Source organism: Mobula birostris, chromosome 5 (genome assembly GCF_030028105.1).
Source record: "Mobula birostris isolate sMobBir1 chromosome 5, sMobBir1.hap1, whole genome shotgun sequence".
NCBI lineage: Eukaryota > Metazoa > Chordata > Chondrichthyes > Myliobatiformes > Myliobatidae > Mobula > Mobula birostris.
Window position 1 is genome coordinate 38,574,210 of NC_092374.1, and position 22,387 is coordinate 38,596,596.

General features: G+C 42.0%; 1 protein-coding gene across 3 annotated transcripts in view; it reads left to right on the forward strand.

Moving 5' to 3' along the window:
• The window catches only part of LOC140197644 (soluble lamin-associated protein of 75 kDa-like), an 85,258-nt gene that overhangs the window by 28,652 nt on the left and 34,219 nt on the right, over nt 1-22,387 (forward strand). For all 3 annotated transcript variants that reach the window (XM_072257909.1, XM_072257910.1, XM_072257911.1), the window contains exon 2: nt 21,190-21,326. In XM_072257909.1, the coding sequence (XP_072114010.1) occupies nt 21,192-21,326 (135 nt within the window). In that variant the 5' untranslated portion in view covers nt 21,190-21,191. The remainder of the gene's footprint in view (nt 1-21,189; nt 21,327-22,387) is intronic.

A 22,387-nucleotide genomic window follows, 5' to 3' on the forward strand; every position in this document is an offset into this window, starting at 1 on the left:
GACTGTCCATTTCCTTCCACATATTCTGACTGAGCCCTGAGTTGATCCAGGAGTTTTGTTTTTGCTTTTTTTAAAAAAAAAAATTAACCTACATTTATTTAGCACCTCCAGCACAAGAAGTTGCAGAAGTAATGGCAAATGCAAGAACTTCAAATTGAAGATTAAAACTACAATTCAAAACTTTAAATTGTTTGGAATACAATTTTTACTAATTATATTTAGGGGTGTCTTAGAGAATAGATAATACTAGCTTGACTTGAGTGTTTTCTTCAGTTGCTTTAATCAGGCAAATTCTTAAACCAATTTGCTGAAACCTTATTATGTGTCAGCCCTGGCCTAGTGCTGGCAATTTTTGTCCTTTCATGACTCGAACCTGTAGGTTCAAGTTTCTCCCCGTATGCAAGTATCAGTTTAAGGTTTTCCGCTTCACTGCAGTATGAAATGATTTCTGCCTCATCAGAGATGTTAAAGCTAAAATTACCTTCTCTTGAAGTTTTATAAGATACCTTTTCTAGAAATTTTATTGCTGGTCAGTAGTACTTGATGTGGTTTATAGTAATGTGGATGTCAATGGAGTGTAATCTGCTGTCACAACTGTGTAGTTAGTTAGGTGCTACCGGCTAGAGAGATATTTATATGTGGCAGTTGTACTCTTTTGAAGAAATATTTGAATTCCCATGCTGCCTGACCTGCTGAGTTCCTCCAGCATTTTGTGTGTGTTGCTTTGATTTCCAGCATCTGCAGATGTACTCTTGTTTGTGATATCTGTATTCAATGTTGAAAGCGTTACTGCCAAATGGAATCCAGCAAGATCCTACAGATCACACGATGTGATACCGACCAGGTAATATATATTTTATATTGTTTGGCTGATTTGAGTATTAGCTGACACACCAGGTTTAAGTCTCTGGGAGAGGCTAAGGATATAGTGAGTTGAAATGGAGTGGATACTCAGTGATGAATTGGGAAGAAAAATCTAGGGTTGGAAGGGTGATAAAGCATATTTGTGTCCGTATGTGTATGATATGGGTTCATGAACACATGGCTTGGACTATGTCTGTTGAGTAGAGTTTAGACCCTAGACGTCATGAACATACCTGTTTGGTCAAAGTCATTACTTCAGTTAAGACCAATATTCAAAAAAGAATTGTGTACCAGCATCTTCCAACTCCTGGAACCAGAGTGGAAGCAAGTCATCCTTCATCCTGTTAGAAATGAAATTGGACTGATGCTGAATGCAGAATCTCCTGAAATGGAGATGCTGTGTTTTTGCTTGAGCCACAGATGGTACTGTGCTAGGTTTCCTGTCCATTACTGCATTTAAAATGAGAGGATTTAATTGACACACAGAGCAAGTGTACGTGCCAGTGAAGAAACATTTCTGAGATGTGTTGAAAGACAGGTGGAGTAGGGTCGACAGGACAACACTTTCAGTGGTTTGGTTTCAGTCTGTAATCCTCATAATTTTCCCATCTTTGTGAAGTTTGTTTTACTGAAATTAAATACTTCTATACATATTAATAGTGCATAGTTAATACAGTTTCTGCATAGCCCTCAGTGACCCTGACCTCTGGAGCTTTATCTGTAAAGCTTTTGGGGCTTTTCAGCAGGCTTCAGTTATCACAAGCACTCACTTGATTTGCAAGGCGATGTTTAAAAAGATCTCCGGGGCCTTTCGGGGCCTTTCAGGACCTTTCAGCAGGCTTCCATCATCATGACCACTCGCTTGTTTCATTGAGGCAGCGTGAAATTTAAAAAGAGCTTGGGGCCTTTCGGCAGGCTTCGATCATAATGATCTGTTAGGCCAAAAAAAAACAGCGAGTTGTAAGTGGAGAGGCCATTGTGGGAGCAGTCGTAGTGTAAGTGGGAAGTATGAGTGGTTAGGCTGTGGCTAGAGAGGCTAGTGAGTTTAATTTTCTTTTTGTCTGTTAGTACATGGGTGAGAATGGAGCAGGATCAATGGTGTGTTCTTCATCTGAGATGAGGGAACTTTGGAAGACTTTCAGTCTCCCTGATAACTATATCTGCACAAGGTGCATCCAGCTGCAGCTTCTTACAAATTGTGTTGAGGAACTAGAGCTGCAGCTGGATGACCCTTGGCTCATACGGGAGAATGAGGAAGTGATAGGAGCTACGGGGAGGTAGTCACCCCTAAGTTGCAGGAGGCAGGTAGCTGAGTGACTGTCAGGAGAGGGAAGGGGAATAAGCAGCCAGTGCAGGGTACCCCTATGGCCTTTCACCCCAATAATGTATCAGTGGGGAGGTGGGGGGGTTTGCAGAAACTACTGGGGAAAACCACAGCGATCCGGTCTTTGGAACTGTTCTGTGGCTCAGAAGAGAAGGGGGAAGCGTGTAGTAGTGACAGGGGATTCAATCATTAGAGGAGCAGATAGGAGATTCTGTGGACATGAAAGAGACACCTGGATCATATTTTATCTCCCAGGTGCCAGGGTCAAGGGATATCTTGGACCAGGTCCACAGCATTCTATAGGGGGAGGGTGAACAGCGGGAAGTTGTGGTCCATGTTGATAACAATGACATGGGTAGGAAAAGAGATGAAATCCTGAAGAGAGAATATAAGGAGTGAAGTAGAAAGCTGAAAAACAGGACCTCCAAGGTAGCAACTTCTGGATTGCTGCCGTTGCCATGGGCCAGTGAGTGTAAGAATAGGATGGTTTGGCAGATGAATGTGTGGCTGAGGAATTGGTGCAGGGTGCAGCATGCAGCGTTTTAGATTTCTGGATCATTGGGATCACCTCTGGGGAAATTATAACCTGTACAAAAAGGATGGGTTACACCTGAACCCAAGGGGGGACCTGTATCCTTGTGGGCAGGTTTGTGAGAGCTGTCAGGAAGGGTTTAAACTAATTTGGCAGGGGGGTGGGAACTTGAGTGATAGGGCTGAGATTGGGGCAGTTGGTATACAAGGAGATGCAGTCTGTAGTGAGACTGTGAGGAAGGACACCCAGATGATAGGGCAAAATTGCAGACATTAGGATGAGTTGAAGTGTAACATGGGAGCAAAATCAAAAAGCGTGATCAGCACAGGACTGAAGGTGTTATACTTGAATGCGCACAGTATACAGAATAAGGTAGATGATCTTGTAGAGATTGGCAGATATGACATGGGCATCACTGAGTTGTGGTTGAAAGAATATCATAGTTGGGAGCTAACATCCAAGGATACACCAGGTATCGAAAGGGCAAGCAAGTAGGCAGAGGGGATTGGGTGGCTCTGTTGGTTTAAAAAAAAAAATCAAATCCTTAGAAAGATGTGACATAAGGTTAGAAGATATTGAATCCTTGTGGGGAGAGTTAAGAAACTGCAAGGGTTTTAAAAAAAAAACCCTGTTGAGAGTTATATACAGGCCTCCAAACAGCAGCCAGGATGTGGGATACAGATTACAATGGGAGATAGAAAGGGAACATAAAAAGGGCAATGTTATGATAGTCATGGGGGATTTCAATATGCAGGTTGATTGGGAAAATCAGGTTGGTGTTGGATCCCAGGAGAAGGAATTTTGTAGATCCCCATGAGATGGATTTTTAGAGCAGCCTGTCATTGAGCCCACTAGAGAAAAGGCAATTCTGGATTGAGAGTTGTTTAATGAACCAGATATGATTAGGGAGCTTAAGATAAAGGGACCTGTTGGAGGCAGAGATTGTAATTTGACTGAATTCGCCCTGCAGCTTGAAAGGGAGAAGCTAAAATCAAATGAGTATTACGATGGAGTAAAGGTCCCCACCACCCAGAATATGCCCTCCTCTCACTGCTGCCATCAGGAAGAAGGTACAGAAGTCTTGGGACTTGCACCAGCAGGTTCAGGAACAGTTATTGCCCATCCACCATCAGATCCAAAGAGGATGATTTTACTCAACTTCACTTGTCCCATAATTGAAATGTTCCCAGAGTCGATGGGCTCACTTTTAAGGGCTCTTCATCTCATGTTTTCAATATTTATTGCTCATTTGTTTATTATTATGTCTTTTTGCGCTTGTGCAGTTTGTCTTTTGCACAGTGGTTGAATGCCTCAGTTGGTGCTGTCTTTCATTGATTCTGTTATGGTTATTATATTATGTTATTATATTATTATATTATATTATGGTTCGAGCTGACTGGAATTGCTCTGAGAGCGTTAAGCGTAAAGGAGGGGGGCTTGCGGTTCTGGTAAACAACAGATGGTGCAATCCTGGGCATATTATGATCAAGGAATGTGTTTGTAGCCGGGATATTGAACTTTTTGCTGTTGGACTCTGGCCATATTATTTGCCAAGGGAAATCTTGCATGCAGTTGTGGTTGTTGTGTACATCCCTCCCTCTGCCAACCCGACGTCCGCATGTAACATCATTTACACCGTCATAGCCAGATTACAAACCCAGCACCCGAGTGCCCTCATTACCATCTCGGGTGACTTCAACCATGTTGCCATGGCTGGAACACTGCCCAACCTCACGTAGTATGTGAGCTGTACTTTTTAACCAATTTCCCCCGGGATCAATAAAATATGACTATTGAATGTGCGTGCAAGAAAATCAATCTTGTGACATATATTTACTTAGAACTTTGAAGGGAAATACAAAAGCATGAAAGAGGAGTTGGAAAAAGTTGATTGGAAGGGTACACTAGCAGGATGATGGCAGAATAGCGACGGCTGGAGTTTCTGGGAACGATTTGGAAGGCACAGTTGGATACATAACAAAGAAGTAGTATTCTAAGGGGGGTTGGAATGAGGCAACTGTGACTAATGTAAAGTCAAAGACAGCATGAAAACAAAAGAGAGGCAATGTAATATAGCAAAAAGTTAGAAAATTGGGAAGCTTTTAAAAACCAACAGAAGGCAACTAAAATAAGTAATAAAGACAGAATGGATGAGATATGAAGGTAAGCTAGCCAATAATATAAGAGAATACCAAGTTTTTCAGATATGTAAAAAGTAAAAGAGAAATGAGGGTGGATATTGGGTCGCTGGAAAATGACACTGGAGAGGTAATAATGGGGTGAAAAGAAATGGACACATTTAATAAGTATTTTGTGTTAGTTTTCACTGTGGAAGACAAAGGCAATATGCCAGAAATTTGAGAATGTCTAAGGTCAGAAGAAAATGTAGTTGCTACTACTAAGGAGAAGGTGATTGAGAATTTGAAAAAGTAGATAAGTCACCTGGACCAGAAGGACTACACCCCAGGCTTCTGAAAGAGGTAGCTGAAAAGATTATGGAGGCATTAGTAATTTTTTCAAGAATCATTATATTTTGGAATGGTTCTGATGGACTGGAAAATTGCAAATGTCACTCCACTCTTTAAGAAGGGGTGGGCAGTAAGAAGAAAATTATAGGCCAGTTACCCTGAGTTCAGGGGTCAGAAGGGTGCTGGAGTCCATTATCAAGGATGAAGTTTTGGGGTGTTTTGGGGTATTTGGAGGCACATGATAAAATAGGCCAAGGTTTGCATAGTTTTTGAAATCTTGCTTGACAAATCTGTTGGAATTCTTTAAGGAAATAACAAGCAAGATAGACAAAGGAGAGTCAGTGGATGTTGTTTATTTGGATTTTCTGAAGGCCTTTGACAAGGTATTGTACACAAGGCTGCCTATCAAGATAAGAGCCCATGGTATTGCAGGAAAGATACTGGCATGGATAGAAGATTCAGGGACTGGCAGGAGGCAAGGAGTGAGAATAAAGGCGGCCTTTTCTGGTTGGCTGCCAGTGAATATGTGGTGTACTGCAGGGGTTGGTGTTGAAATGGTTTCTTTTCACATCATGTGTCAGTGATGTGGATGATGGAAATGGTGACTATTTGGCCAAGCTTGCAGACAATACGACGATAGGTGCAGTGGAAGGTAGTCTTGAAGAAGCAGGGAGTTGGCAGAAGGAATTGCGAGAATGGGCATAGAAATGGCAGATGGGATATAGTGTACAGTAGTGTACAGTCATGCACTTTTTGGTAGAAGGAATAAAGGCATAGACTATATTCTGAACGAGAAGGAAATTCAAAAATCAGAGGTACAAAGTAACTTGGGAGTCCTTGTGCACGATTCCCTAAAATTTAATTTGCAAATCGAGTCTGTGTTAAGGAAGGCAAATGCAATGTTAGCGTTCATTTTGAGAGGACTGGAATATAAAACCAATGATGCAATGCTGAGGCTTTGTAAGACATTAGTCATACTGCACTTGGAGTATTGTGAGCATTTTTGGGCCCCATATCTACGAAACAATGTGCTGGCATTGGAGAGGGTCCAGAGGAGGTTCACAAATACGATTCCAGGTATGAAATGGTTAATGTAGGAGATGTGCTTGATGGCTTTTGGGCTATACTCACAGGAATTTAGAAGAATGAGGGGGGAATCTCATTACAACCCATTGAATATTAAAAGGCCTAGATCGAGTGGTTATGAAAAGGATGTTTCCTATCGTGGAGGAGCTTAGGGTCAGGAGATACAGCCTCAGAACAGAGGAATGTCCATTTAGAACACACCCCTGAGGTGCAACAGTGTTGATCGTCAGTGAGGAGGATATGTTCTCACCAATCCGCACAGATTGTGGTCTTCCAGTTAGGAAGCCAAGGATCTAATTGCAGAAGGAGATACAGAGGCCCAGGTTCTGTAACTTCTGAATCAGGATTGTGGGAATGATGGTATTAAATGCTGAGCTATAGTTGATGAGCAGCATCCTGGCATAGGTGTTTGTGTTGTCCAGGTGGTCTAAAGCCATATGAAGAGCTATTAAGATTGCATCTCCTGTTGACCTATTGTGGCAATAGGCAAGTTGCAATGGGTCCAGGTCCTTGCTGAGGCAGGAGTTCAGTCTAGTCATGACCAACTTCTCAAAGCATTTCATCACTGTAGATGTGAGTACTACTGGGCGATAGTCATTAAGACAGCTAACATTATTCTTAGGAACTGGTATAATTGTTGCCTTTTTGAAGCAAGTGGGAACTTCTGCCCGTAGCAGTGAGAGGTTGAAAATGTTTTTGAATACTCCTGCCAGTTGGTTGGCACAGGTTTTCAGAGCCTTACCAGGTACTCTGTCGGGACCTTCCGCCTTGCAAGGGCTCCTCTTAAAGACAGCCTAACATCAGCCTCTGAGACAGAGATCACAGTGTCATCAGGTGCAGCAGGGATCTTCACAGCTGTAGTTGTGTTCTCCCTTTCAAAGCGTGCATAGAAGGCGTTGAGTTCATCTGGTAGTGGAGCATCGCTGCCATTCATGCTGTTGAGTTTTGCTTTGTAGGAAGTAATGTCTTGCAAACCCTGCCAGAGTTGTTGTACATCCGATATTGCCTCCAGCCTCATTCAAAATGGTCTCTTCGCCCTTGAAATAGCCCTCCTCAAATCATAACTGGTTTTGTGGTACAGGCCTGGGTTGCCAGACTTGAATGCCACAGATCTAGCCTTCAGCAGATGACGTACCTCCTGGTTCATCCACAGCTTTTGGTTGGGGAATGTACACTGTCTTTGTAGGCAAACCTGATGGGCAGAATTGCGTAACGCCCTCCTGTGTATTATAATCTTATCGTCCCATTCTCCTTGTAACCGCTTGGCTTCCTTCTAGGTGCTTTGGTTTTGCCCACATCCCAAAGACCTGGAAATTAATTGGCTGCTGTAAAATTTGGCAGAAAATTTGGGGAAGGGATGTGGATTCGATGGGCATGTCTGAGTGAAGTTTACATGGAGCGATGTGGTCGGAAAGCATGGAGAGTCAGCGTAGATTTAACTGTCAAAATGGCCTCCTACATTGTGAGAGGAGCAGTATTCCTCAAGTTGCTGTTCTTGTGGAATGTTCAACTGCATCACTCTGCTACCTTCCTCCACCCCTCCCAGCTCCCAACCCTCCTCCACCCCCACCTCCAAGTCTGCTGCTCATTCTGCGTCATGTAATTGAAGAGCATTTTGTGCAGTCTGTTCTCGGGACACAGCTGGTTTGCAGTTTCCCACTCTAAATGATGGGTTGCCTTAATCTGTGTGGACGGCAGTAGATTATATGCAAACACTCTGATTTTTAGTAACCAATTTTTTTGCTGTCTATTTTATTTTTTAACTTTTGCAGCTGCTCGCAGGGCATTTCCCAGTGTCCGTGTGCACATTCCCCGTGTCCGTCTGAATGCTCACAGGCTGCGTTTGTGCCTCTGGCAACATTCTCCCTACTCTGCACGGATCTTTGAACCAATGGCAGCTGGAACTTGAGTGCACTTGAATGGGTGATAAGTATTTAAATTGACAGCTGTGCTGTCTGGTTGAGCAACATATCAGACTTGCTTAGACAGTTGGCTAGCAAAATGAAAAATGGAGTGAGAATGTTCTAAGTATGAGAATATTATGGGCTGGATTCTTCCTGGGTGCTCTGAACACTGCCTTGCCGTTTATTTAACATGTAATAGAAAGAAGGTAATGATTTTTCTAATATCAAGATTGCTTAATATCATTTCCAGTACACAAATGTAAAGGAGAACAAAATAGTTATTGCTCGGGATCCGATGCTACAGAAAGTTGTAACATCAGCCAGCTCCATCATGGGTACTAGCCTCCATAGTCTCCAAGACATCCTCAAGGAGCAGCGCCTCAGAAAGCTGGCATCCATTATTAAGGACCCCCACCCCCACTCCCATCCCCATCGCCCAGGACCCAGGGCATGCCTGTTTAACCATATAACAATTACAGCATGGAAACAGGCCATCTCGGCCCTTCTAGTCCGTGCCGAACTCTTACTCTCACCTAGTCCCACCAACCTGCACTCAGCCCATAACCCTCCATTCCTTTCCTGTCCATATAGCTATCCAATTTAACTTTAAATGACAACATCGAACCTGCCTCAACCACTTCTGCTGGAAGCTCGTTCCACACAGCTACCACGCTCTGAGTAAAGAAGTTCCCCCTCATGTTACCCCTAAACTTTTGCCCTTTAACTCTCAACTCATGTCCTCTTGTTTGAATCTCCCCCACTCCCAATGGAAAAAGCCTACCCACGTCAACTCTATCAATCCCCCTCATAATTTTAAATACCTCTATCAAGTCCCCCTGCAACCTTCTACGCTGCAAAGAATAAAGACCTAACTTTTCTCATTCTCTCATTGTTACCATCAGGTAGGAGATACAGACGCCTGAAGGCACACACTCAGTGATTCAGGAACAGCTTCTTCCCCGCTGCCATCTGATTCCTAAAGGGACATTAAACCCTTGAACATTACCTCGCTTTTTTTTATTATTTCTATTTTTTCATGATTTTTAAACATACGTACATATTTATTTTTCTATATTTATAGAAAAATATAAAATATCTCCTGCTGCTAGATTAACAAATTTCACGATACATGCCAGTGATATTAAAGCTGATTCTGATGTAGCATAAACAAGATCGTAATAATAATAAAAAACACAATAAACATAAATACTTAAGATTGCTTATATACTTGGATTGAGTGTTGGCGTTAGAGTGTCCGTACATAAGGTGACTGAGAGGAAATTTTGATAAAGCAATGGTGGCTTGGGGTTTGCAGGGGTGGCTTACAGGTTTTGATCAGCTTGACTGGTTGGAGAAAGTTTCTTTTTTTTGAGTTTGGTGCTCCGTAGTCGCCTCCCTGATGGCAGTGAATCTGATCTGATTCTTTGGGCCTAGATCTCGGTTCTTTAAAGTTTTACTGTAAATCTGTGAAGCATCCAGAATATATGTGATATTACCATCAGCGATCGTGAATGTGGCTCTGAATATAAAGACAAAATAAACACACAATTTCAGATACTAAATATGAGATTTGGACTTAAGCATTGGCACTTGACCAGATGAGAAAGAACGTTGCATGTTCAGTGGTTGGATGCTCAGTGAACTGAATTACTAAGCAACTCAGAGTGGCAAGGTGGATGGTTCATTCCTCGTCTGTGTTGACTTAATTCGTCTCCATTTTGAATGCTTTTGCATGGTTAGACTTTAACCCAGAAGTATTTAAAGTTAAAATGAAATAGGACTCTTGCTCCTATCCTGTCCCTTCCTTTGTTCTGTGTCTATGCCCAGAAAAGATGTACTGATAGCATACTTCCTTTAACAGTCACATGGTTTTCTGGGACAAGTAAAGAAAAGCTGTTTATTTTCTCGATCTGAGTCCCAGTGTGAGGGTTGCATCTTTGTAGTAGGGGCAGATAAGAACCTAGGACATAACAGAACATAACAGTGCAGACAACACACACAAAAAATGCTGGTGAACGCAGCAGGCCAGGCAGCATCTATAGGAAGAGGTACAGTCAACGTTTTGGACAAAGACCCTTTGTCAGGACTAACTGAAAGAATAGATAATAAGAGATTTGAGATGGGGAGGGGGAAATCCAAAATGATAGGAGAAAACAGGAGGGGGAGGGATGGAGCTAAGAGCTGGAAAGTTGATTGGCAAAAGGGATACGAGGCTGGAGAAGGGAGAGAGGATCATGGGACGGGAGGCCTAGGGAGAAAGAAAAGGGGAAGGGAGCCCAGAGGATGGGCAAGGAGTTATAGTGAGAGGGACAGAGGGAGGAAAAAGAAGAGAGAGGAAAAATAAATAAATAATGGATGGGCCACGAATGGGAGGTGGGACATTATTGGAAGTTAGAGAAGTCAGTGTTCATGCCATCAGGTTGGAGGCTACTGTCACGAACCCTGTGATGGGTTGAAAAGGGCCAGCAGAAATGGAACACACCTGGAGTCTGGTTAACTATAAATTAAGACTATTTATTACTACTACGAATTAATATCATTAAACCGAATAATACAATACAGGTTATAAACTATTTATATATATCCTGTATTGTATTATTCGGTTTAATGAATATATGGATATCCATAACCATATCTGTAAATGTGTGTGTGGATACAAAAATAATAGTCCAAGAGGTAGATATCAGCCTTACGGTGTCAGGTAAGTTTAAGCAGTTCAGTTCACTTTGTGTTGCATCGAGTTGAATTGATAGAGAGAGAGAGAGAGAGAGAGTTAATTGAGTTGATGTTCAAGTTGGCAGCTTTAGTTGTTCTTGCTTCCGAAGTCTTCACAGTCACTTCGTGTGACCCCCACACAGACACAGATGGACAGAGCCCCTTCTAGGGAACGGTCTACTAACCCACGGCACGGGTTCACCACCAGCAGACCCCCACAGGCAAGCTCTTACCTGCACTGGTAATCACAGGTCGAAATTAATCGGTCCGTCGCCTCCACCCTCGTGGTGGTCTTAAACTCCACCAGTGGTTTCTCGGGTAGCTTCCACAGTTCTCTCGTGTCGTGTCTCCTCTGCCGTTATCAGCCCGAAGGATCAACTTTTTATAATCCATCCAAAATTCCAGCGTCCGTTAGCTCAACCGCTCTGAGCTGTTACCATGGTGACTTCCCAGCTCGTGTCTCAGCTCACGCCGTATTCTCTCTTTTAATTGCCTCCTTGTTCATTAGACTGCTGAACTTTCTAGCAGTTTCTCACCTGCGTGACAGTACCCAGATGGAATATAAGGTGTTGTTCCTCCAACCTGAGTGTGTCTTCATCCTGACAGTAGAGGAGGCCGTGGATAGACATATCAGAATGGGAATGGGACGTGGAATTAAAATGTGTGGCCACTGGGAGATCCTGCTTTCTCTGGCAGACAGAGCATAGGTGTTCAGCGAAACGGTCTCCCAGCCTGCGTCGGGTCTTGCCAATACATAGAAGGCTGCCCTGGGAGCACCGGACGCAGTATATCATCCCAACCGACTCACAGGTGAAGTATCGCCTCAGCTGGAAGGACTATCTGGGGCCTTGAATGATGGTGAGGGAGGAAGTGTAAGGGCATGTGTAGCACTTGTTCCGCTAACAAGGATACAAACTTCTATAGATGTGTGGTAGAGAGTATATATTGACAGGTTGCATCACAACCTGGTATCGAAACACCAATGTCATCATCATCATCATGTGCCATGCCATGCCATATGATTCCCCTTTCTCTTGCACATCAAGTGTTGGTCTTTTATTTTTTTCCTTTAATTGGGTTCTTTTGGGTTTCTTGCTTTGTGGCTACCTGTAAGCAAACAAATATCATGTTTGTATAATTTATACATTCTTTGGTAGAAAATGTACTTCAAAACTTTGAATCTTACACTACAAAGACATAAAAACTTATAAATTACAAAAAACAGTACAAAAAAAAATAATGTTCATGTACCTTCTCCCTGATGGTAGCAAGAAGAGGGCATGTCCTGGATCATGAGGATTGCTTGGATTACAGAGCATTAGCTATAAGAATTATTTTCTCCAGAGCATCAGTGGCTAAATGGACAACATGATAGAAGTAAGTAAAATTATGAGAGGCATTTGGATTGGCATCATGATCAGCACTGATATTATGGGCTGAAGGGCCTGATGCTGTGCTGTACTGTCTATGTATAGAGATGCCTGATACCTCGGGTGGCAGGAAGATAACTTGATACAGTTTAGTGAAAGGCTGAGGAATTCAAAATACAAAGCTCAAAGTAAACTTATTACCTACGTACATATATGTCACCATATACAACCCTGGGATTCATTTTCTTGCAGTCAATCACAGTAAATACAAGAAACACAATAGGATCAATAAAAGACTACATCCAACAGCACAGACAAACAGCCAATGTGCAAAACACAACAAACTATGCAAATAAGAAAAAATAATAAGTAAATGAGCAATAAATATTGAGAACATGAGACAAAGAGTCCTTGAGAGTGAGTTCATAGGTTTTGGGAACTGTTCAGTGATGGAGCGAGTGAAGTTACCCACTCTGTTTCCAGAGACTGTTAGTGTGGGTCCTGTAACTCCTGGAGCATGGCCTGGATAGTGAAGGACCTTGATGATAAATGCTGCTTTCCTCTGACAGCACTCCATGTAGGTGTGCTCAGTAGTAGGGAGATAGACTGGGCAGTATCCACTACTTTTAGTAGGATTTTCCATTCAAGGACCATTGGTATATCCATACCAGGCTATGATGCAATCTGTCAATATACGCTCCATCACACATCTATAAAAGTTTTTCAAAGTTTTAGATGTCATGCCAAATCTTTGCAAACTTCTAAGAAAGTAGAGGCATGGTCATGCTTTCTTTATAATGGCACTTACATGTCCACCCAGGACAGCTTCTCTGAAATGATAACATTGCTGACCCTTTCTACCTTTGATTTTCTCCCAATGAGGATTGGCTCAAGGACCTCCAGTTTCCTCCTTCTGAAGTCCATAATCATCTCCTTCATTTTGCTGATACTGAGTGAGAGGCTGTTGTTATGGCACCACTCAGCCAGATTTTCAGTATCTCTCCTATATGCTGATTCGTCACCACCTTTGAATCAGCTGACAGTGGTGTTAGCAAACTTAAATAAGGCATTGAAGCTGTGCTTAGCCTCACAGCCCTAAGTTTAAAGTGAGTAGAGCAGGGGGCTACGCACACAGCCCTGTGGTGCTCCTGTGCTGATGGAGTTGTGGAGAAGATGTTGTTGCCAATCTGAACTGACTGACGTCTGCAAGTGAGGAAATCGAGGATCCAGTTGCACAAGGAGGTATTGAGACCTGTAAGCTTATTGATTAGACTTGAGTGGGTGACAGTATTGTATGCCGAGCTGTAGTTAATGAAGAACATCCTGATGTGTGCATCTTCACTGTCCAGATGGACCGGGATTGAGCAAAAGTTTTAATAAAGTCCTTGGCAACCATGGTGTATTTAGTCAGATGCTGAGTCTTTGAACACAGGCCAGTCCACCAACTCAAAGCAATCCTGTAGCCACTCCTCTGCCTCCTGCAACTACCTCTTTGTTGTCCTTATCTCTGCCTCTATGCAGGTAGGAGGACAGCTAAGTAATTAGATTTCCCAGAATGCAGTGTAGTCATGAATGGGTAGGCATTCCTAATTGTAGTGTAACAGTGGTTGAGTGTGTTGGGACCCCTGGTGGTGCAGGTGATATGTTGATGATAATTTTGCAGATATTTCTTCAGACAAGATTGATTGAAGCCCCCAACAATGATTTGAAAGGCATGGGGTTAGCCTCTTTTTTGTTAGCTAATCACAGCACATTGAGTGCTTAACATCTGCCTTTGGCGGTATGTAAACCGCAGTCAGGAGCAGGAGAACTCTCTTGCTAAGAGGAATGGTTGGCTCTTAATAATCGATGTTTCAGGTTTGTGGAACAAGAGCACAAGACTGCTACATCCGAACACCACAAAGAATTTATCATAAAACACAGACTTTTACCTTCTCAGAATCAGCGGTCTAGTCCATTCAGTGTATCAGGAAGCCCTTGGGTTTTACAAATGTATCCAGCATGTCTGGAGTGAGCCATGTCTCTGAGAAACATAGAACCCAGCAACTCCTCATTTCCCTCTGATATAGCAATTTTGCCTTGGGTCCTCAGTGTTATTCTCCAGCGACTACAGTTTCTAACAAGATGCTGGGTAGAGGACATTTCAGTCCTCGGCATTTCAGTTTGCCTTGGAATCCTCCCCTCCTCCCTCTCTTTCGGCCACAGTGATGTACCTTGGTTTGCTTAAAGGTGCTGTACCTGCATGCTTGAGATTTAAGTCCGCCGAGTCCTTCAGAAGATCATGAAATCACTATTTCATTAAGAATGTTGAGAAGTACATTGCTTAAAAGGAAATTACAGGCTGAAGATTGCAGTGAAAGTAATTCAGAAGAAGTACATTTAGAAGTTTTTTAAGCAGCCTGCAACATGCCACTGCCATTTGGAACATTCTTTCAAAATACCCCCAAATAAGAATGTATACCCCCAGCACCAAAAAAAAATGTTCTGGTTATTTTTCAAGGTGCTGATTCCTTGCTATGGTTACTTCCATGCCTGCTTGGAGAAAATTTAATTAATAGAAAGTTTTTTTAAAAAAAGTGTTTCTGTGGCAATGATGAGGCTGCTTTTTTTTTAAAAAATAAGAGATTCCCAAAGTACTTCTAGTGAATGATTTACTATTGAAACATGTTTAGTTTAACTTTGGGCCTGCTGTCTTTCAGATAACAATGAGATGAATGAGAAGCTTTTTTGTATATGTTAAACTTAAAGGATGTGTTCAACATTTCTATCAGTAAGTTACCTTAAAATTACTTCAGTCAGAGGGTGGTAAATCTGTGGAATTTGTTGCCACAAGCGGCTGTGGAGGCCAAGTCATTGAGCGCATTTCTTGATTAGCCAGGGCATCAAAGGGTATGGGGAGCAGGCAGGGGAGGGGGGGATGGCTGGAAGAATTGGATCAACCCATGATTGAATGGTGGAGCAGACTCGATTCTGCTCCTGTATCTTATGGTCTTTCAGTGTTGTGGAATCTTCTATATCTACCTAAATGGGCAGAGAGAACTTAAAATGTGTATTGCTTCATGTGAAAGGCATGTATGGTCAACAATGTAGCATTTCCTCAATACAGGTTGTCTCTGAGTAATAAACAGGTTGCATTTTTACAGATTTTAAATTGATTTTGTTTGATAAATTAGAAAATACAGTAGTAACCACACCTGTACAGTATTGTAACGAATGGCAGCAAAAGCTCAAAATAGATAAGCACGTTTGCTAAAAGTGAAGAGGAAACCAGTCTGTTGTCTGTAAAAAGACTATGTACATTCTTAATTTAATAATATTATGGGAGTTTACTCATATACACAGGTGTTCATAAGCTGGGTGTTTGTAACTCAGGGGTGGCTTGTACAAGGTTCCTATTTGCCTTTATATATTGTGTTAGGGTACAAGCAGGAAGCTTGAAGGCTTACTGATAGAAAAACCAAGAACTTCAAGATTGAGCCATCAAATTCCAGCATTTCCAGGATCTGCAGACTTTCTTGTGTTTTAAGATTGAACCAAGCCGAGGTTTGTGGTCAGTACTTCCAAGCCATGTCTTATAAAGAAATCAGCAGGGAACTGACATAGTCCAGGTTTCCATGGAGATGTAGAATCTCTGACCTTCAATGATTAGATTCCAGCCAGGGTAAGGGTGAGAGTGATTACAAACTTCTGTATGTGTCATTTCCAGCAATTGCTGAGATGGTACAAAATGTCCAATCATCTCCTTTACTCAGTCTTTTTTTAAGCTACAGTCAAGTTCTTGAAAATGCAAGCTAACCTATTTACTGCAATATATCAAAATTTCATATTTTTTCTGGTGCAGCTGGATTATATAACATTCTTCAGATTATAATTAAATCGCTGGATACTTTCCCCTAAAGACTAATCATTTCTGGAACGTCGTTCTGTAGGGTGTTTAGTATTCCCTGTGGATGTTGAAAGATTTGAAAATGGTACATAACACATCTAGATCAAAATCAGAATCAGGTTTATTATCACTGGCATGTGCCATGAAATTTGTTAACTTAGCATCAGCAGTTCAATGCAATATATAAAATAGAAGAAGGAAAAAAATACTTAGGTAAATCAATTACAATATACTTGAATTGAATAGATGAAAAATTGTGCAAAAAGCCGAAGATATATATTTAAAAAGTGAGGTAGGTAGTGTATTTAAAAACGCAAACACGAGGAATTCTGCAGATGCTGGAAATTCAAGCAACACACATCAAAGTTGCTGGTGAACGCAGCAGGCCAGGCAGCATCTCTAGGAAGAGGTACAGTCGATATTTCAGGCCGAGACCCTTCAAAAAATTCATTAAGATTGTTTCCGGCCAAATTGTTTCTTTTCTCTCTGCCTGTTGATGGCAACCAGACAGTGATGCAGCCTGTCAGAATGCTCTCCACTGTACATCTATAGAAGTTTTTGAATATATTTATTGATATACCAAATCTCTGCAAACTCTAAGTGAAGTACAGTTGCTGTCTTGCCTTATTTATAACTGCATCAATATATTGGGACCTGGTTAGGTCCTCATAGATCTTGACACCCAGGAACTTGAAACTGCTCATTCTCTCCACTTCTGATTCCCCTATGAGGATTGGTATGTGTTCCTTCGTCTGACCCTTCCTGAAGTCCACAATCAGCTCTTTTGTCTTACTGACACTAAGTGCAAGATTGTTGCTGCAACACCACTCCACTAGTTGGCATATCTCACTCCTTTACGCCTCTTGTCTCCATCTGAGATTCTACCAACAATGACTGTGTTGTCAGCAAATTTATATATGGTATTTGAGCTATGCCAAGCCACACAGTCATATGTATATAGAGAGTAGAGCAGTGGGCTAAGCACACACCTCTGAGGTGCGCCAGTGTTGATCACTAATCCACACAGATTGCGGTCTTCCAGTTAGGAAGTCAAAGATCTAATTGCAGAGGGAGGTACAGGGGCCCAGGTTCTATAACTTCTCAATCAGGATTGCGGGAATGATGGTGTTAAATGCTGAGCTACAGTCGATGAACAGAATCCTGACGTAGGTGTTTGCATTGTCCAGGTGGTCTAAGGCCGTGTGAAAAGCCATTAAGATTGCATCTGCCATTGACTCATTGTGGCGATAGACAAATTGCAATGGGTCCATGTCCTTGCTTGTGCAGGAGTTCAGTCTAGTGATGACCAACCTCTCAAAGCATTTCATCACTGTCGATATGAGTGCTACCGGGCGACAGTCATTAAGGCAGCTCACATTCTTCTTAGGCACTGGTATAATTGTTGCCTTTTTGAAGCAAGCGGGAGCTTCCACCCGTAGCAGTGAAAGGTTGAAAATGTCCTTGAATATTCCTGGCAGTTGGTTGGCACAGGTTTTCAGAGCCTTACCAGGAACCCCATCAGGACTTTCTGCCTTGTGAGGGTTCTCCCTCTTTGAAGACAGCCTAACTTTGGCCTCTGAGACAATCACAGTGTCATCAGGTATAGCAGAAATCTTCACAGCTGTAGTTTTATTCTTCCTTTCAAAGTGGGCATAGAAGGCATTGAGTTTACCTGGTAGTGAAGCATCACTGCCTTTCATTCCACTGGGTTTCGTTTTGTAGGAAGTAATGTCTTGCAAGCCCTGTCAGAGTTGTCGTGCATCTGATGTCGCCTCCAACCTCGTTCGAAATGGTCTTTTCGCCCTTGAAATAGTCCTTCGCAGATCATACCTGGTTTTCTCGTACAGGCCTGAATCGCCAGACTTGAATGCCACACATCTAGCCTTCAGCAGACGACTTACCTCCTGGTTTTTCCACAGCTTTTGGTTTGGGAATGTGCGATAAGTCTTCGTAAGCACAAACTCATCCATACAGGTTTTAATGACGTTGGTAACAACTGCAGCATACTCATCCAGGTTCGAAGATGAATCCCTGAATACAGTCTAGTCCACCGATCCAAATCAGTCCTGCAGGCACTCCTGTGCTTCCCTTGTCCGAACCTTGGTCCGCACTACTGGTGCTGCAGTCTTCAGTGTCTGCCTATACTCAGGGAGCAAAAATACAGCCAGATGATCAAATTTCCTGAAATGAGGGTGTGGAATAGTACGTCCTTATTGGGTCTGTGTGAACCTTTTGAGCCTTTTATTGCATCCAACTAAATCATTTTTTTTGTAGGTAAGAACACTTTCTATCACCAATTGTAGTTGTTGAATTCTATTTATGGAGTCTGTGATCAATCTTTATTTATGCAGATTAAGTCAAAATACGATGCTGTGTTCATATTGAAGCTCAAAGTAAATTTATTTTCAAAGTACATGTACGTCACCATATATAATTATGAGGTTCAATTTTTTTGCGGGCATGGTCAATAAATACATAATAAACCATAATAGACTCAGTGAATGGCCACATCAGCTTGGGAGTTCAACCAGTGAGCAAAGGACAACTAACTGTACAAATACAAAAAGAAAGAAATAATAATGATAGGTAAATAGGCAATAAATATGAAGAACATGAGATGAAAGTAGGTTCATAGGTTGTGGGAACATTTCAGTGTTGGGGCAAGTGAAGTTATCCCCTTTGTTTCAAGAGCTTGATGGTTGAGGGGTAATAACTGACTGGACCAGGAATTTTGGGTTGGATATACAGCTTGAACTGAAAGGCAAATTCTAGCACTTCATTCTGAGTTAAGGGTGTGCCTTCTAAAAAGCTGCATTTGGACACTGCTGCTCTCTGAGGGAGATGTCTTGATATGAATTGGGGTCTTAATACATTTAATCTTGTACATTGTTCCTTAATATGCTAGCTATTTGTTCTTCCCCTATTCAACTGGTTCAATTTAATATCAGAGAATGTATACAACTTGAGATTCTTACTCTTCACTGACATCCACGAAACGTGAAACCCCAGAGAATGAATGATAAATTTACTATCTTAATTTATTTAACTGAAGAGTCCTTTGTTTCCATTTCCTGAGATGCTCCTGACCTCTTGAGTCTTTCTGGTGTTTTCTGCTCTGCTGTTTGACATTTTGCAAATGCAGTAGAAATACTATTGCATTAATATGACACTTTACCTCAATCCCCTTTCTTCTTCCACTGAAGATTCTAAAATCCTTAAGAGTCAGTGAAGTGTTCTGTAAAATGTAGTCATTACACTAATAAAAATAATGACATAAGAAATGGAAGCAGGATATATCACTTGGCCCTTTGTGCCTGCTCTGTCATTCCACAGGGTATGTTAGGTATTTTACCTTGGCTCTGCTTACCTGCACTATATGCACTTTACATCAAAAATCTGTTAATGTGTCTAGAACGCCAATGATTTGAGCCACAATCTTCTCAGATGACGAATCCCAAGGATCCACCGTCTTTACATGATGGAATTTATTCTCATCTCAGTCCTGAATAGCTGACCCTTTATTTTGAGCGAGTTCCCCAGAAGGGAATATCACCCCTGCAGCTACCCCATTGAGCCCCATTTAAAAAAAATTGTACATTTCAATGAAGTCTTATTTTCTGTATTTTCTCATCACTCTTGACACAGAGCTTGTGCTAGGTCTTCTGAGCATTCTTATTGCTCCCATTTTCCCTCTGCCCTACTCTCCCTCAATACCCGTCAACTTCGCTCTGATTTCTCCCGCGTTCCACCTCCATCTGTTTTATCCTCGGTTGTTCACCCAGCCTGTCAATATCCCATCCCATGAGGCAGTTCTGCAACCTCCTCATAAAGTCACACCGCCACCTACTTTGTATTATCAACAGGCTTGAATACCTCGCACGGGGACGATATTAAACTCATCTAACTCATCACTGGTACACGTTATGTCACTTGGGAACCCCAGAATAGGCGCATCCCTCTGTACAAACCATTCAACCTGAAAATGCCTTGCTTATTCCAGTCCTGATGAAGGATCTCAGCCCAAAATGTCGACTATTTACTCTTTTAAATAGATGATGCCTGGCCTGCTGAGTTCCTCCAGCATTTAGTGTGTGTTACTTTGATTTCCAGATTTTTCTCTTGCTTGTTTATTCCAGCTTGGTTTTCCTTCCATTGACTGATATCCAGGAGTAGTTAAGTACAACCCCCAAAGCTGTGCACTCCAGGACATGCCCTTCTGTCATTGCTACCATCCCTAAAGACACACATGCAACATTTCAGGAACGTTCTCCTCTGCCATCAGATTCCTGAATGGACAACACTACCTCACTTTTTTTTCTTTGCACCACTGATATAATATTTTATATATTTTATATATTTATATTATTATGTAATGCGATGTATTGCTGCTGCAAAACAAGAAGTTTCAAATGCCAAGTGATATTAAACATGATTCTGATTCCTAGTTTTGTTTAATCTCCTGTGTGGCTCAAGGCTTTTCTTAAAAGATTGATTACACTAGATCGATTTGTTTGTCTTTAACTATTTGATGATTGTAAGCTCCTTTTAAAAAGTCCAACATTATTTGTCAAAAGGGATTTTCCTTTCATAAATCCATGTTGACTCTGCTTAAACTTATGGTTTTCTAAATGCTCTCTTAACACCTCCTTAATAGATTCCTTTTAGTGATGCCAGCGGGCTTTCAGTTAGCTGTTTTCTCTTTTTCTATCCTTTGGTAAGTAGTGGTGTTACAGTTTTTGCCTTCCATTCTGCAACAACTTTTCTAGGATTTATGGAATTTTGACAGCCAGTGCATCCACCTTTTCTGCAGTTGGGTTCAAAACCCCAACACAATTAATCAGTCTTTCAATCCCATTAATTCCTTCAATAAATAGTCTTTATTGATAATAACATTGCAAATTGTTGTTTGAGCCCATGACTAGCAAGAATGCCCCACTGTCGAAATATTTAACAATCAGTCCTGGGCAAGGAAATGGCTGAAGTATGAGGAAATGCTGCAAAAAGAAAGCCCTGATTTTATTGTTTGTTTTGGTCCGGCAGGGATGGCTTTCCCAGTGGATTTACTTGCTGAGCTGGAGCATGATGACCTTGAGTATTCTGCAGAGGAATACATGACTAGCTTGCTGTATGGAGACCCTGACAAGCTGGAATATTTCACACTACCCAACAGAAAGAAGGTAGGAAGCATAGCAAATCTAGAGGTTTGAACAAAGAATGCTGAAAATTTTTAGACCATAAGACATGGGAGCAGAATTAGGCCATTTGGCCCATTGTGTCTGCTATGCCATTCCATCATGACCAATTCTTTTCTATTCTTCCCTCCCCCCCCCCCCGCTCAGCCCCACTCCCCAGCCTTCTCCCCGTAACCTTTCATGCCATGTCCGAACATAAACCTATCAAGCCCTGCCTTAAATACCCCCAATGACCTGGCCTCCACAGCTGCCTGTAGTAATAAATTCCACAAATTCGCCACCCTCTGGCTAAAGAAATTTCTCCACATCTCTGTTTTAAATGGACGCCTCTCTATCCTGAGGCTGTGCCCTCTTGTACTAGACTCTCTCACCTTGGGAAAGATCCTTTCCACATCTACTCTGTCTAGGCCTTTCAACATTCGAAAGGTTTCAATGAGATTCCCCCTCATCCTTCTAAATTCCTGCGAGTACAGACCCAGAGCCATCAAACGTTCCTCGTATGATAACCCTTTCATTCCTGGAATCATTCTCCAATGCCAGCACATCTTTTCTTAGATGAGGAGCCCAAAACTGTACTCAGGCTTCAAGGTGAGGCCTCTTCAGTATCATATAAAGCTTCAGCATCACATCCCTGCTTTTGTATTCTAGACCTCTTGAAATGATTCCTAACGTTGTATTTGCCTTCCATACCACTGACTTTACCTGCAAGTTAACCTTTAGGGTGTTCAGCACAAGTCCTTTTGCATCTCAGATTTTAGGATTTTTCTCCCCGTTTAGAAAATAGTCTGCACATTTATTTAAGCAACACACATCAAAGTTGCTGGTGAACGCAGCAGGCCAGGCAGCATCTGTAGGAAGAGGTGCAGTCGACGTTTCAGGCCGAGACCCTTCGTCAGGACTAACTTCCTTCAGTTAGTCCTGACGAAGGGTCTCGGCCTGAAACGTCGACTGCACCTCTTCCTAGAGATGCTGCCTGGCCTGTTGCGTTCACCAGCAAACTTTGATGTGTGTTGCTTGAATTTCCAGCTTCTGCAGAATTCCTGTTG